The following is a 15,994-nucleotide window of genomic DNA, read 5'->3' as shown; positions in this document are numbered from 1 at the left end:
CAATCCATCAGACCAACAAACAAAGACAAACGTAAAGCACAGTTACACCATCCGGAGCCTCAGCCCATGTGAGGTCTGGAGAGCGGCCTATCTGAGGGGGCCTGCGTCAGCAGTGGGGGGCGTGGGTGGGGGTCTGATGAGAGCGGCTCCGTGGCTGCAGGCTGGAACGCCATGGAGCCTCCGCTGTGCACCCCCAGCAGGAGGCTCCTGGTCAGGAGGAGGAGACGGGCACAGCACACATCACCACACGGAGCACCTAATGACAGCGCTTGACGTTACACAATAGACTGCTATGTATGCAGGTCTGGTTTTCGCAAATATGCTCTTGTTTGGCTGGACCCCCTCTCGTTTTGAACTTGCTGTTGTTAGCTGAAGTTGGTTTAGGTGTGTTTGTTTCTCTGTGTCTGGATGCATGTGTGTGGGCGCGTGTGGGTGATTGGGTTTCTGATGTTGTTGTTATTGTAGCATTTTCCTATCATTATAATATATAATATAACAGTTGGGATTGCCATGGTTGCACTGTGTTTGGTAAAAAAAATACAGGCCGTTTCTTGAAAATAACCAGTGGACTATTAGAACTGTTTACTTCTGATCCTTGATTATAAGCTGTACCTAACATGTACGCTTTCACAACCCTTTGGATAAATACATTTTAACCATCATTGTAATCTCTCTGTGTTGTTGTGTGTTTGAGAAACACTTTTTCCTGCTCTTTCCACCACCTTTTCCATCCCTCCATCTCTTACTGATTCTTACTTTTCATCAAGGAAACAGCCGGAAAACACTTGGAGACTGTCAAGAACAATCATGAAAACCCTGATTCAACAATGTCTCTGAGTTTTGCACAAGTACTTCCACTAGCAGTGAGGGGATTTTAAGTGACTCTTCAAAAGAATGTGGGAGATGCTACTATTACATAATCTTTGAAATCAGACAAAATCAAGTTCACCACATGGGAGGGTTTGATTGGCTGCAGGCACAAAATCTCAGTGTCTTAAATCTTGAGATCAACCTTGAGGAGAATACAGAAAGTAGGAGCACTAATGATTCAAAGGGTTATGTAAACTGTACAATAAAATGCCGAAGTTGCAGACATCGACTGGATGAGATCATTCTGTGCAGTGAGACAGATACTGACTTTGACATGGTCCATGTGTAAGACCGTGGCTGCTCTTTGGGGTATTTTCTTTGCCTTCAGGGCATAACGACCATTGAGACTACACAATAATAAGACTTTAGAACAAGCCACCAGCAGCAAGAACAAACAACTAGGGGAGTGCGATACTGCAACATTTTGGTAAAGATCCGATACCAAGTAAATACAGGACCAGTATTGCCAATACCGATAATTTTTACTTTCGAAAAGCAGCTGATCTACTTTCGTGTCGGGAAAGCAATGCCTCATCATTTGTGAAGTGAATTCATCATCAATATGCAAATTTGAATTACAATTCAAAATGTTCATGATCATTGAATGATGATGATTGTGATTTTTTCCTTGAATTAATTGATCATGATTATGATCATAACAAAACACAGGACAAAGAGTGTTGTCAAAAATACTGTTAGTGTGGTGTGCTACTGAGTCGTGTTACTGTACGTGTACTCACAACATAGCAGGGGAGCTGGGGGGGGGGCAAAGTGAGTCTGAGAAAAGTGAGAGGTGCAGTGTTTGTACCACCACTATGATGTAAGGGAGTTGTGTACTGATACTGAATGAAGAGAAATGGAAACTTAAGTATCAATCTCATCACAGTATCAATCAATACTGATACCAACGTTGCTATCGATACTATTGATACTTTATCTGCCCACCCCTACCAACAACTACAATCCTTCACACAATGAAACAATTGATTGCTTTTGAACAGGCATCTAGGCACCACTGACTACCTGCAGTTGTGTAACCCTATTATGGCCAGCTGTGTGATGTCTGTAATCGAATACCTGCCCAAGTGAAGGGAGACAGCATTATGCAACCCATCAGGTAATCAAATGTAATCAGATTTAGATTCTGAGACAGGACAGGGGGCTTTCTCTCTCTGCTGCTGTGGCAGTCTTTGACTTTCATTCGTACTTCTTCTCATTCTCTCTCTCTCTCTCTCTCTCTCTCTCTCTCTCTCTCTCTCTCTCTCTCTCTCTCTCTCTCTCCCTCTCTTCCTTTTCACTCTCCAACAGTTGAGATGGAAAGGACGTAACTGTTCGGTTCGAGAGTGAAGGATGGAGGGAGGGATGAAGAGATGGGACTACAGGGGTCTGATAAAGACTGCATGTCTGTCAGAGCCACCACAACAAAGCTCTTTGAAGTCTCTATGATCCTAGAAGGATAGAATAGGATGAGAGAGGGCAGAGGGAGAGAGGAAGAAGAGAGAACACTCACGTGGACTCTAAGAAGGAGATGGGAACAAGGGATGGTTGTAAGGGTGTCGGATAAAGACAGAATTAACTGAACACGATGGACTCATTCAGAAGTGAGTTTGTACAGTAAGATCCTTTAACGGTTCACAACAGCGAACCATGGAACCAGGGATAATCCCTCAGATATGTGACAGAACTAGAGACAGACAACTGTGGGATTTGATGGACCTCCATCCACTGTCTGATTAGACACATACAACATCAACACAGGGGTCAGGATAGGGGTGGGGCTGAGGGGCTTGGTTCTGGCCTTTGTTTCCTGTCACACCACACAGGCAGTGGCTAGCGGCTGATTTAGCTGTGCTAGATGAGTGAGCCAAGGGTTCAGTACACAAGATACTGGTGTGGGGGTGTGGAGGAGCTGGAGTGGTTCAGGATAACACGGTGGAGGAGCTGGAGTGCTTCAGGAGAACAGGCTATGGAACTAAGGATCTCAGACATGAATGTCTACCTTGTGTGCCCACCCAGCACAAAGAGCACAAAGAAAACTCAATAATAATTTTAGTGTCTTACCATTTTAGCTGGTGATCTAATGCTTATGTGTAAACAACATTGACTGTTGTCCCTGTTTACCAAACCGTTTGGATTAGAAAGTTGGTTTGTGGAGAACTTTGGGAGGGATAAACCAACAGTCTATTAAAATGGTTCTCCCCATTCCCTTCAGTATCCTCACAGTGGTGAGCTCTAACCTTCAACCTAGAACAGGAAGCCTTTTGTGGAAATGAATAAATCCTTCATTGCACCGCCTCCATTGTGATAATATCACCCTGTTCACATGATGTTTTACCTCAGGACAGTCCTGGTTGTGCTGTTTCACTGCAGAAAGGACAATTGTCAGCAAATTGGCTTTGGCGGCAAGTCATGCTTTCCTCGGTTTATTTTGGGAAACATCTGTTAATGAAACTCGTGTTTTACTGTCAATGAAGCCTTGACACTCATATTTGAATAGATTTTGTCACTTATTGCAGTTCTAATGATAAATACCTGATGATAAATCTGATACAAGGACAAGACAGACATGAGCGAGTAAAAAAATATCACAATTGATCATCTCTAATTGACCATGCCATATCATGAAATAACGTATTTTCCCCTCTGCATGTTATGACTGGTTAACAAAATTGGCCACAGTGGCAATACTGGGTCCAAAATACATTAGCTAAAGGTCACTTGAAATTTGTTACACTCTGCTAATGTTCCTGTCTACCCAAACACATATAATATGTTTATTCTCTTAAACATTCAACCTTAAAGTCCTTTTAAATTTGAAGTCATGTTTTTTACCATACAGAGAAACCTCTTCTTTACTCGTTTTGCCCCTCTACTCTCTGCTCTGCTCTCCTCTCCTCTCACACACAGTTTTGTCTTCTGTTTTCAGGCAGCAGAAACAGACAGCTTAACCTTTTGTTCAAATATGTGTCTATTTTGCTTTAGACTTCCATCTGGCTCTCTTTTCTCTATCTCTTTGCCCATTGGTCAATCACTTCAATAAGCTATTGTTAAGTCCACCAGGAGATCCCAAGAGGACTGTCTGTCGACTTACATGGTGTATATTAATATTCACAAGGTCAAATTCCTACATTTACGTTTGTATCTGTTCTGCATATATGTATATATTATATGGATAGTCTCTTTCCTTCTTCCTAAGACCAAGAGGTCCTTATCTGAAGAAAACTTCCATTAGCAGCTCTGTAGTTCTCCAGCTACCCTGCTGTAGCAGAGATGAGATGGCTGAGTGGTATATTACAGTGGAAGCACACATACATGCAGGTTCTGTATGTAGAGCCAGGACATGCAAATTGATGACCAGGGGAGTCTGGCTGATTTGAGACCAGGAGAGTCTAGGCAGTGTGGGGTTCTGAATGTGTTTTCCTCTGTGAGTGTCCTGGGTAGACAGTAGGGCCTCTCAGAGCTGTGTCCGTACAGTTACTAGGCTGAAGAGATACTTTCTCCTCTGCGCAAGTTGAGTTGCTGATAGCTATGGATTCATTGGACTGTGTTAGCGGTGGTTGTAACTTTCTTCTCTGTGCTCCTGTGATAACTGTGCTCTGGCTGTCAGGTGTTAGTTGGTTGAGAAAAGAGCTCTCAAGACAAGATAAAGGGAATGCTCTTTCTGAGGAGGTTTGATGAGAACTGACCTAGCTGAGTTCAAAATGACACGTGAGTCTGGATGTATATGTAAGTCAACATAATATGAAGTATCTTTTCTTCAGGACCACAGCGGTACAATGGTCTCAGAGTTCAACAGGTTTTACCTGTACTGGCTGGCCTTTCCAGCTCATTCCTAATCAATGAGCTGGTACCTAGTCCCCCTGGGCACAGGGCTGCATCCTAATGAGGCCAGGCTGGCCTCTGTGACCCCCACCACCCCATCCCCACCCCTCAAGCGTTCAACAGTGTCAACAGTGACACTTCCCATACAGATTGCATCACAATATTCATGCACAAAAGCAAGCACACAGATACACGAACGCACAACCCACACCCCAGCACACACATTTGGGATCATGGTGAATACAATGGTAACAAGATACTGTACAGACGTAAATAGTTATACTGTCCTCACAGAACGGACACACACACGAGACGTGATGCAGTTTGTAGACACTAACAGAAAGCGTTGAAATATACTAGATATTTTCTTGAGATGTTTTATATCAGAAAAGAAGACAACTGTGACAGGAGGAAAGAACAGAGAACTTAGTTACAGTGCGCCTGGTGTGACTGTCCTACTGTGACTCTCTCACTCTCTCTCGCTCTCTCTCTCTCTCTCTCTCTCTCTCCCGCTCTCACACACACACACACACACACACACACACACACACACACACACACACAATGTTACAATTATAAGGGATTCTTCTCCTATGGTCGGTGTGTGCATAAATACTGTGTGTATCCAGTCCATATGTGCCTCGCTCTGTCTCCCTTATCTCTATCTTCAGAACTGATACATTGTACCTTTTGTTCAGTGAGACCTAGAGGATGTGCCTCGCTCTGCTGGGGGCATGAGCTGACTTTAGACTGCAAACCCCTGCTGTACAGTGTTCTGACAACACATACTGGCAGAACAGCATCTGCTCAAGGGCAGACTTTAGTACACCCAAACAAACATGGCCAACCTACTTGTCCCTTTCTTGGACTTTACTTGACCCCACCTTCTAAAGTCTGTCCTGAAAAAAAAAGTGGATTGTGATGATGATTACATAGTATAAATGTGATTATAAAGTGAAGTAACTTTAACAGATGTGAAGAGGTGGAAGAACTACCTGGTGGCAGAAAGTATTCAAAACAACTCGTGACACATGTCCGGTAAACTGGTTTGATTTTGCAAAGCCACAAAGTTTAAGAGATACATTTTGTGGCCAAGTTTCCTTTTACAGCACTCATTTTCTAACCTATCACCTCATCAAAAGCATTCACCTCCCCTCATCCACCTGACATCAACCACCTAACGTTCAGGACAATAAAGTCCATGACAAAGCTTGAAAAATATACCCTTGCCCAAACAAATGTGTGGCACAAAAACAACTTTTTTCCTGTCACTATAGTCATAGCAGGGGATAGCCCTTCCCCTGCTGAAGTACCCTTCTGATTGGGCTCCATATGGGCAGGCAGCACTCTCTCCAGGCCCTTACTGCTACAAGTCAGCACCCTAACGATCCCCGGGAACAATGACCTTTCCAGACCACCGCGGCTCCCTAATTGCCCCTCTGACTTTAATCAGCAGTGGAAATGGTGGAGTGCCAAGGATGACGATTTGACAGATTCAAGAAGAGTTCTATATTTCTTTCCTTCGTTGTTATAACAATTTAGCAGGCACTTTTATCTAAAACAACATACAGCACAGGGGGGATTGAACCTGAAACCTCTTGATCCAAAGTGTTTTAACCACTAAGCTTTACCCTCCCCTCCATTGTCGTTCATTTATCTCACCCCCTTTTTCTTACCTCTCTATTCCCATAACCTGAGAACTTGTATTCCCTGTTGTTTTCAATGTTCTCTCCATCATAGGCCTCCATTGTGCAAAATAAATGAAGAGAGGGATTTGTTAGGATAGAGTAGAGCTCTGTCTGTCTCTGTACACGTGTCAGATTGTGTGTCAATAGATGGGAGTGGGGGTTGGCAATCATAAACATCACTGCTACCTGCAGGAGTGGGTTTGTTCATGTGTCTGTGCAACTGAATGATTAGTGGCAGACACACAACATACCCTCTCCCTTTCTCTCTCCATGTTTCAATCTTTTTTTACTCTCTCTATTTCATTATGGCTGTACCTACCAAGCACCCTATACACAGGTTTGAACAAAAATCATTTAGAACTTAAAAGATTTAATACTTACATTTGTTGATAATGGTAATACAAATATTGCAAGAATTTGTAAAAGCCTCAATTTCTTTCTGATGTAATGATGCCTATATTATAGGTCATGTCTCTCTCTGTTTCTCTTTCTCTCTTTTCCTATTCTCTCCTCTTTGTTTCAGGTCCTGTCCCTTACATCCTCCAGTCAACACTCAAAGACTTAAGCAAACCAACAACAACACAGTAATGTGAACGGCCATGCTTTACAGTCTCAGCTCAGTTTGTTACCTTAACAACACACAAGAGAGATAGGAAAGAGTCATTTTAGAACTGTCAAATTAAAGACGAGAGAAGAACAAAATATTGAATAAGAACAACTCCCCTAGCCGGAGTATTGATTAGAGTTGAGCTCTCAACAGTACAGTGACATTCACAGTCCTGTTGAGGATGTATGCACAGACAGGCAGGGGAATACTGTGCTCTCACTCTGTCTGACATCTGATTTCTGTTGATCATTTCTGCTGGTGAGAAAGAAAGAGTGTGCATGTCTGTGTGTGTTTGTGGGACTGAATGTATGCAACTGTATTTGTATGTTTTTTATTTGATATGTTAAAACATGTTGATTTACTTTTTCTCTAGAGCATTTTACCTCAAGAGACCAACGTTGATGTTAAATCGAATGTATTAATGAACACTGCGCTCAGTCACCGAAGAAGCCCTACCTGCTCCCTTCCCTCCAGGCCTGCCTAGGGAGTCTACTCTAATATGACATACTGGTCTGAACACACACACACAAACAACAGGAGGTCTGGAGAGGTTGGGAGAAAGAAGAGGAGTAGAGATGATGAAGATAAGGCACAAGGCTACAAACAACACTGTGGTATGCTGATGGCCAGAGTACGAATTATACAATGACAATTGGGAGGGTCAACTTCTTCTCCAGGGCGCGTATCGACCCATCTGACCTGTTGTTTTTACCTCTTTTGGGGGGGAGCAAGTCTTAATTAGGGGGGTCAGATCCCCCCCCAACCCCCCCCGTAATTTGCACTCTGCTGGCTCTGGTTGCTGGCCTGGAACTACAACATGTTTCTTCCATTACACACTTGACCCGTCTCTTGTTGGCATCACCAAGACTAATAGACCAGCTGGTGCTTTGGCATCAACAGGGGCTCATCAGTGATACATTTGAGTGTGTGTGTGTGTGTGTGCGTGTGTGGGTGTCCTCTTCGTACACTTTACATTTGTTAGTCAATCCTTCTGTATTACTGTGATCAAAGACACTAGGGGGCACTGTGGAGACAAAATTCACTTTATTGTACCAACAAGAAAATCTTTTTTTTGTCCATGTTGTGCTACAGAGACATCTCTGGATATATTGGCAAAATGCTTTGGCCGTTGTCTGGTTTGGCAGACACGTTTCTTATTCTGGTACTGAAACTGAACTTTGAACCACCTTACCCAGAAAGCACCGCGTCACAGGGTCAGAAGTGTGTTTTGTGTCCAGCAGTTCTGCTGTTTTGTAGCCTAATCTCAATCCAGATATCGAGTCAATTTCAATCTATAACACTTTCACAGAGAGTTATGTAAACCGTAGATTGTGAAACGCGCTCTCGATAAAGTGTCCACGTTCTTTTCGATTGTTTGTTTATGTGTATTAACGGCGCTAACGTGGTCGCGACTCCTCCCGTGCTGGATTGTTGTGGAGGGTTTAATAACGTGGATTACAGCAAGGTACCTACATTACAGAGCAATACAGTGGCGTTCATGGGTGGTGTTTGACAAGAATGCTGATCACCTGGCAATAGAACTTCCAAATGTGCACAGCCTATTTATCATTTAGATTTTTTTTTTAACAAAGTCTTGTTATGGCAGATAGTTTCATGTGTTGTACGGGGATGTACTTCTGTCGATTTTAATCCCACATTATAATCTTTAGTCGCCAGCTTCATTATGAAGGCTATTTTGGTTGCTTTGCGAAGCAGTGCATCGATCATTTTATTTAACATGCATAATACACCATTGCCTCCCTGATGCAGACTGATCAATTGTGTAACCTGTAATTACTTAATAAGGTTTAAAACCACTCAAATAGATTTTAGAAGCCAATATATTGATGTTCTGCTTGGTTTTGTTTTGGAATGACATTATCCAGCCACCCATAGCCATCCCCCTAAAAAACACAGTTTCTATAGCAGTCACATTACATCACACTTCCATTGTTTAATATAGTTTACAAAAACAATATTAAAATTTGTATTTGGAGCAACTTGCATTCAACCCCTAAAGAGAGCATACTGTGTTGCTTTGATTGTCCCTGTGGTCATTTGTGAAGATCTGCACCCACTGTGTGATTAGTAAGGTCCATACTTTAAGACGGCAACATGCTCGTACGGCTGTTGAACTGTGTGGGAGTCAGTAACTGAATAACTTCTTAACTGTCACGTAAACTAAACAATGTAGGCCGACGGCAGAAAAAGTGAACAAATACAAAATATATAAAAGTTTAGCAAAAACTGAAGTGGACAGATGAAGTCATGTTCAGGTAGCTCATGTGTGCGTGGGTGTCTGTGAAGTTGTATTTATAGCGGTGCTTGGAGAGGAAATGATTGCGCTCTGTTGGATCACTTGTTATTTAGCTTGTTGTGTTTCAACAAAGGTGTTTGTAGCAAGTAGGCTACTGTACTGCACTCTCAATAGTCCTTCAATAGCCTAAAATACAAACATACAAGAGTCTGTGCGGTAAATAATACACACGTGAACAGCTCCTATTTTCAGTTAGTGCTATTTTGCAATAGAGTACACAATGAATTAGACTGCAACCTGTTTTACACAAGAAGGAACAGCAGGACTCAAAACAATGTGTGAAGTTTTCTTAGTTTTTTTTACGTCCGTTATGTGTACTTTTTTTGAAAAGCATGCAGCCTGTGTGCACAATTACAGGACAGGGCCGAGGTTCAAGTGTATACTGTGAGGATGAAGCCCTAGGGGTTCAAGTTGTTGAGTCTCCATACTGTTTATGGATGTCAAGACAATCAAATGAACCCCATAGTCAACCAACCCCATCAGCTACTTCCCAAGCGCTCCCACACAGATTGGGGCCAGGCTGTGGACACTATGTTGCTGGAGTTCACCACTATGGGAGGTTGTAGTGTGTATGAATAATAGTAATAATAACTCAGCTTGGTGTGTATGACTGTCAGCATAACAAATACCCTGCAGGGAAGCCATCACAAGATCAGTTGAAGATTTGCAGTTAGCCCACGCTTTGAAATCTATGAACTGTTTTATGTCCATGTGGTTTGACAGTGGAAGAATGTATTTGAACTTTCTCCAAAACCAACTGTCCTCTGGGGTCAAATAAGGTTGAAACTTGAACCTCTCCCAATCTCCTCCCCCCCCCCCCCCCCCCCCCCCCCAACTGCCCCATCTCCTCCCCCCCTGCCCCATCTCCCTCTCTCTTCCAGGTGGACCTGTCAGTCATGGACAAGGTTCTGGGGCTCGTAGATGTGTGTGATCCCAGGTTCTGTGTGGCCGTCATCGCCATCCTCTTCAACCCTTTCTTTTGGAATGTGGTGAGTGTGGGCCAACCAACAAAAACACACTTGGTCTCTCTATAGATGATTCCTTTACGATGCACTTTTCATGTAGCCTGACGTTGTCATACTCATAATTCTAGTCAGAATATGAGTCTGAGAACTCTCCGTTGAGCTTTGACTAAAGGGCGTGTTTCAAACGAGCCTGGAAAACAAATGCCTCTTCGCTCAATTGGATAGATCTACAACCAATCAGAGCAACAGAGTATGTGACGTATGTTAAGCACCGCATAGTTGTTGTCAACAGAACTAAACTACAAGCAGTATGCTTGAAGAATGAATACAAACAATTTTTGCCGGTGTTGTAAAATTAATTTAAGGGTAGGGGGAGTACTTGTTCACACGGTAACCTTTTTGAGCGAAACAATAAAGGGCAATGCATATACGAACAAGTTCTCCGTTTAGGATTACAACTCCACAAAAGAAAAGGAGAAACCACAATGGCCACTGGGTTTTCATTGTGTCCCATCTTCTTCGCGACCATCGGGGCCAGCTGATAAATTAAACTTTTACCGAATCCCGTAGGAAGGACGGCAAAAACATATTTTCCATCGACAAATGCCTTGATTGCGTCTCTCTGTTCCTCTTTCAAAATTAATGCGCTGTCGATGTCTTCTAAAACAGAGACCCCTGTTTGTATGATTCAGAGAGCATGCACACTCCCTCACAAACGGGGGCCTTATTTCACCTCACTGCCCACCTCCTGGACACCTGTACATGACTCAGCATTGATTCATGTTGATCACCCTTATTTATCTAATAGCACCGGACATTATGGCCCCCCGGATATACGGTGTGAGTAGAGGCAGCATCCATGCTTTTGTGTGCCAGAGAGAGGATCTCCAACCTATTATCTGTAAATAAGATGGGGCCCATGGATGGAATTATTTTTAATCAGAGTTGGCTGTGCTGATTGGCAAAGTGCTGCTAACAGTACTGTATTGACCCCTTATTTATCCACCTAGCTTCGACTGCTCCTTCCTTTCAGAAGTCATTTCTCTGTGGTGTCAAATCCCCTCCTTATTTTGAACATATCTTTTTAAATGCTAACAGAGAGAGAGAGAAAGAGAAAAGGAGAGATGCCACATACCTGTTTAGCCCTCATAACTGTGTGTGTGTGCGCTCGTGACTCTGTGTGAGTGCGCTCATGTGTACATCTGTGTGTGAGAGACCGAGACTAATATAGAGAAAGCAGGTTTCCAGAACCTTCTACCCACACTACCACGGATGGCCTGCATGTTTGCCTGATGGCCCGGAGAGCTCGGCTGACCCTGTGACGCCAACCCTCTCCACGTGCACCATATGTCACACGTATGTCCCTATCCCAACACAGCAAATACACCCAGATTGACCATGGCCCCCACCATTTCCTGGATGGACGGCTCCCACTCTTTGGCTGACTGGCAAAATGTGGGCTCTCACGCCATAATCATCACTGCTACAGAGAGAGGGGTATGTGAAGGGCGAGAGAAGGATGCCTAGCTCAGTCATGAAGCTTACCAAAACACAAAAGCTGTCTAAAATGTCACACGTTAAAATAATACCACCCAAAGCTGGCTAACACAGAGATAATATTAGTACACGTGCGTGTAATGGATACATTTCCCTGTATGGAGGGCCGTAATGTACTGGGTGTCTGCTGTCAGCTGTTATACAGCTGACAGCAGTAATACAGGATTCTGTATGTACTGTTCTGTAAATGCACCTGGTTTCTGTGGTAGCATAATGGTACTCGGTGTATCATTCAGGCATCCCTCAGGCATCTGGCTCTGTATGTGTGTACGTATATACAGTGTGTGTGTGTGTGTGAATGTGAGCGGGCGTGTGTCTGTGACAGAGAGAGAGAGAGAGATAGAGAGAGAGAGACTTGTGTGTGTGTGTGAGCACGGCGTGGATGTACTGTGTGTGAAGCACTGTTGCATTTGTGTATATGAGAGAGAGAGACAGAGAAAGAGGGAGAGAGAGAGAGAGAGGGGGGGGGAGAGAGAGAGAGAGGGGGGGGGGGGGGGAGAGAGAGAGAAAGGGAGAGAGACGTGTGTGAGCACACCGTGATTGTAATGTGTGTGTGAAGCTGGCAGACAGCCTGGGAGAAGGTATCCCCGGGTCCATACTGTGAGGGTGGAGTGTACAGCACTGGCACATTGGTGCTCCTAAAATTATGAGCAGCACAAATTGTTCCCTCCAGAAACAAAAACACCAAGAGGTGTGTTCCTGAGGCAGTAGACAAAGGGATATGCTGAACGTCCCACTTATTGCTAGCTTACGTAGGCTGTGGTTGATTTTGGTATTGTTCTCCATACGATATGCAGAAACTCAAACTTCTAACAACATCACTTACCTGAGGACAGACTGTCAATTAGCTGCTATGACAACTAATTACATTACTTAAAATGTAACTTCCTCTCACTGGCGACAGCACATGTGTATGTGTGTGTCTGGGGTTTGAACCATACAGTACAATAGACCCAAGTGGATGAAAAAGAGGCCCTCTCTCTTTCTCGAGGTTTCTCTTGTGTGTTCTCACAACACCAAGAAACTCCTCCTTTATCACTCTCTCCGTCTCCTTCTATTCTCTGGTTCGCTTTCTGTGTTTGGGACGATCTCTCACCTGTTGTGTTTGGGACTAACTCTCCCCTGTTGTGTTTGGGACTAACTCTCCCCTGTTGTGTTTGGGACTATCTCTCCCCTGTTGTGTTTGGGACTATCTATCCCCTGTTGTGTTTGGGTTGATCTCCCACCTGTTGTGTTTGAGACTATCTCTCCCCTGTTGTGTTTGCAGAATTTAGGTGCTCCCGTCATTTTTTTCAGTATGTAATTAGGGGATGTTGTGTGTGTGCGTGTGTCTTGTACACGTGTGTGTCTTGTACATGTGTGTGTCTTGTACACATGTGTCTTTTGCACGTGTCTGTGTCTTGTAGACATGTGTTGTGTCTTGTAGACATGTGTGTGTGTCTTGTAGACATGTGTTGTGTCTTGTAGACATGTGTTGTGTCTTGGGCCCTGCACTGGCTGTTCTCCTATCCTGGTCAGGCTTGACCTGCTCCCAGCCCATGTCCCAATCAGTAACTTTCTAATGTAAATCTAGAACCATCTACAGGTTGGGTTGTTGTCCAGCATGGCAGGCAACATGTGACACTTGCAACATTAGCAGTTAGACAAAGTAGAAACAGAGCATCTGATCCTGTTTTCATTGGCGCTAACTATAATGATCACAGCTGTGATAACTATAAGGATCACCGCTCAGAGAATGTGTGTGGTTACACAAGACCCATACTCCTATTATCATCTTCTTACATTATAACATGTTATCAAATCTATAACATGTTGCAACAAAGAGGCATTACAACAACACCTAAACAATATTGACAGTTATAGATTATTTTCCCCACACTTTTATAGTGGCCGATCCATTAGCAGCCTTAGTAACAGATTAGGGAGTCACCCTGAACTAAATACTGTGCTACTCCATAGCTGGCTAGTACCACTGCTTTAGGACTCATATTCATACAGAGAATCTGTTCTCCTTCTCCTTTTTCTATTCCCTCTGCTAAAAGCCTCCCAGTGAGCTTTCAAATAGAGAGAACAATAAATGTAGCAATCTTCAGTATGACACCTGCCCTTTTGAAGGAGTAGAGAGTGAAGATATTTTAAGCGTATTCATTAGCCTCTGATGGCTGATGTGAATAGATGTACTATAGGCTTGTCTGCTCTACATGAGGTGTGGGCACTCAGGATACATAAGACATGAACATAAAGTGGTACCTTGTTTTTTTTCTTTTCGGTCCTCTTTATGTGTTGCCAGGGTAACACAGACATTGTTTCCTGCATTCTGCTGTGAAATAACAATTAATATAAGGCATATTTATGAACAAGCTGTTGTCAGGTTTGCATGTGGGGTTTGTGCAGGTGCCTGGATACTTCTCTTCTTCGCACAGGTGTGTGAAGGGTGTTTGCCTGTTTTTGTGTATGCCTGTTTGTGTGTGTGCCTGTTTGTGTGTGTGCCTGTTTGTGTGTGTGCCTGTTTGTGTGTGTGTCTGGGTGCAGGCATGTGTACTGTACATATGTGTTCCATGTCTCACCTCCCCACCCGAACAACTAGACAGCCTTTGATATACTATACAGTACATTTACATTTACATTTATTCATTTAGCAGACGCTTTTATCCAAAGCGACTTCCAAGAGAGAGCTTCACAAAGTGCATAGGTCACTGATAATAACAACAAGATAGCCCCACAGCATTGCGGGTAGTCAAAAACAAGAAGTACATATTGTGAACAACCAAAAAATAGTGCTAAAGGGAAGAAACCATAAGAGCATGTAGTTAAACAAGTTAAAAATTACACAATTAAATTTATTAAATTACAACATTAATCTCTAAGTGCAGGTGTACCTGTAGGAAAGCAATAAAAATAGGATTAACTAAAAAAGAATACAACAGTTTAAATCAGCTACCACTAACCAACAAGAGCAACAGTCTAAGCAAGAGTCATTGAACCTTGTGGTGAACCTTGAGGAAACTAGCGTTGGGTTCAGCAAACCATTCCTAAGTACCATTGTACTCCCGGAACAAGTGTGTCTTGAGCCTTCTCTTGAAGGTGGAGAGACAGTCCGTGTCTCTGATGGAGGTGGGGAGTTGATTCCACCACTGGGGTGCCAGGCAGGAGAAGAGCTTTTGCTGGGACCGGGCGGTCTTGAGAGGTGGGACCACCAGGCGGTTGTCTGAAGAAGACCGTAGGTGGCGGGTGGGGGTGTAAGGCTGCAGGAGAGACTTGATGTAGTCGGGCGCAGTCCCGTTCACTGCTCGGAAGGTCAGTACCAAGGTCTTGAATCTGAACAGTACATGTGGACATGCACACTCCACAGCACTCTTCATTCCATAACTGTACACACACCCCTTATAGACTCTCTAACATTACAGCCTCGCTCTGTCACCCACAAATTCAGTATCTCAGAGAGAAGTGGAGGTGAGAGAGGGAGAGATGGTCGAAGAGCAGAACGAAAGAAGATTGAAAGGAGAGGCACGAGGGGAGGATAGGAAGTGTTGATCAGAATGTATCTCTCTCTCTCAATCTTGTTTCTTTGTCAGGTTCTGCCAGGTGCTCAGAGCTTGATTAGACTCCCCTCCAGGACCCTTAAAGTGGCAGGAATATGAAGCAGGGATTGAAGACAGAAATAGCTTGCGCTGGGCTGGTCAAGGTGCCACACCAACAGGCCAATCCAAAGGCAGGGTGGTGTTACACAAGGACCCCTCCCCTCGGGTGTCCTGTTGTCTGCCTGCATGCTACTGTGGGATCCTGATTGGCCTAGCCCCAGCTGCAGGCAGGTATGAGTCAGTGAGAAGAGACGTAAGGAGAGAGATATACAGAGGAGGAAGAGTGGGGAGATACACAAGAGCTTGTGGTTCGAAAATGATGTAGGATGATGGAGAGGCAATAGATTTGAATTTAAATTAGACATGAGAGAGAGATGGAGGGAGGGATTGAAGAGATACAGAAATAGAGGAACATACATGTAATTGAAATTTAGGGAGTAGGCATAGGATGAAAGACAGGGTGGGTGAACACAGTGTCAGGGAGTAGGGACTGACAACGAAAACTACAAGGACTATTTACCTTAGAGAGGAAGCATGAAAAGAGAGAGAACATTTTTTTATAAAAGCATTGGGTAGCATTTAGGGCA

At 43.7% G+C, this 15,994-nt stretch overlaps 1 protein-coding gene across 4 annotated transcripts in view; it reads left to right on the top strand.

The window, feature by feature from the left end:
• Window positions 1-8,084: 8,084 nt before the first annotated feature.
• Window positions 8,085-15,994, top strand: part of LOC124475531 (dexamethasone-induced Ras-related protein 1-like) — a 30,428-nt gene continuing 22,518 nt past the window's right edge. For 2 of the 4 annotated variants that reach the window (XM_047032225.1, XM_047032223.1), the window contains exons 1-2: window positions 8,090-8,452; window positions 10,186-10,293. In XM_047032225.1, coding sequence (XP_046888181.1) covers window positions 8,369-8,452; window positions 10,186-10,293 — 192 coding nt within the window. In that variant the 5' untranslated portion in view covers window positions 8,090-8,368. Of the gene's footprint in view, window positions 8,453-10,185; window positions 10,294-15,994 lie in introns of all 4 variants that reach the window. The other 2 variants (XM_047032227.1, XM_047032226.1) reach the window with 2 other exon arrangements.

Source organism: Hypomesus transpacificus, chromosome 13, assembly GCF_021917145.1.
Source record: "Hypomesus transpacificus isolate Combined female chromosome 13, fHypTra1, whole genome shotgun sequence".
Lineage (NCBI taxonomy): Eukaryota > Metazoa > Chordata > Actinopteri > Osmeriformes > Osmeridae > Hypomesus > Hypomesus transpacificus.
Note: the sequence above shows the minus strand (reverse complement) of the source record. Positions and strands in the feature narration are given on the sequence as shown.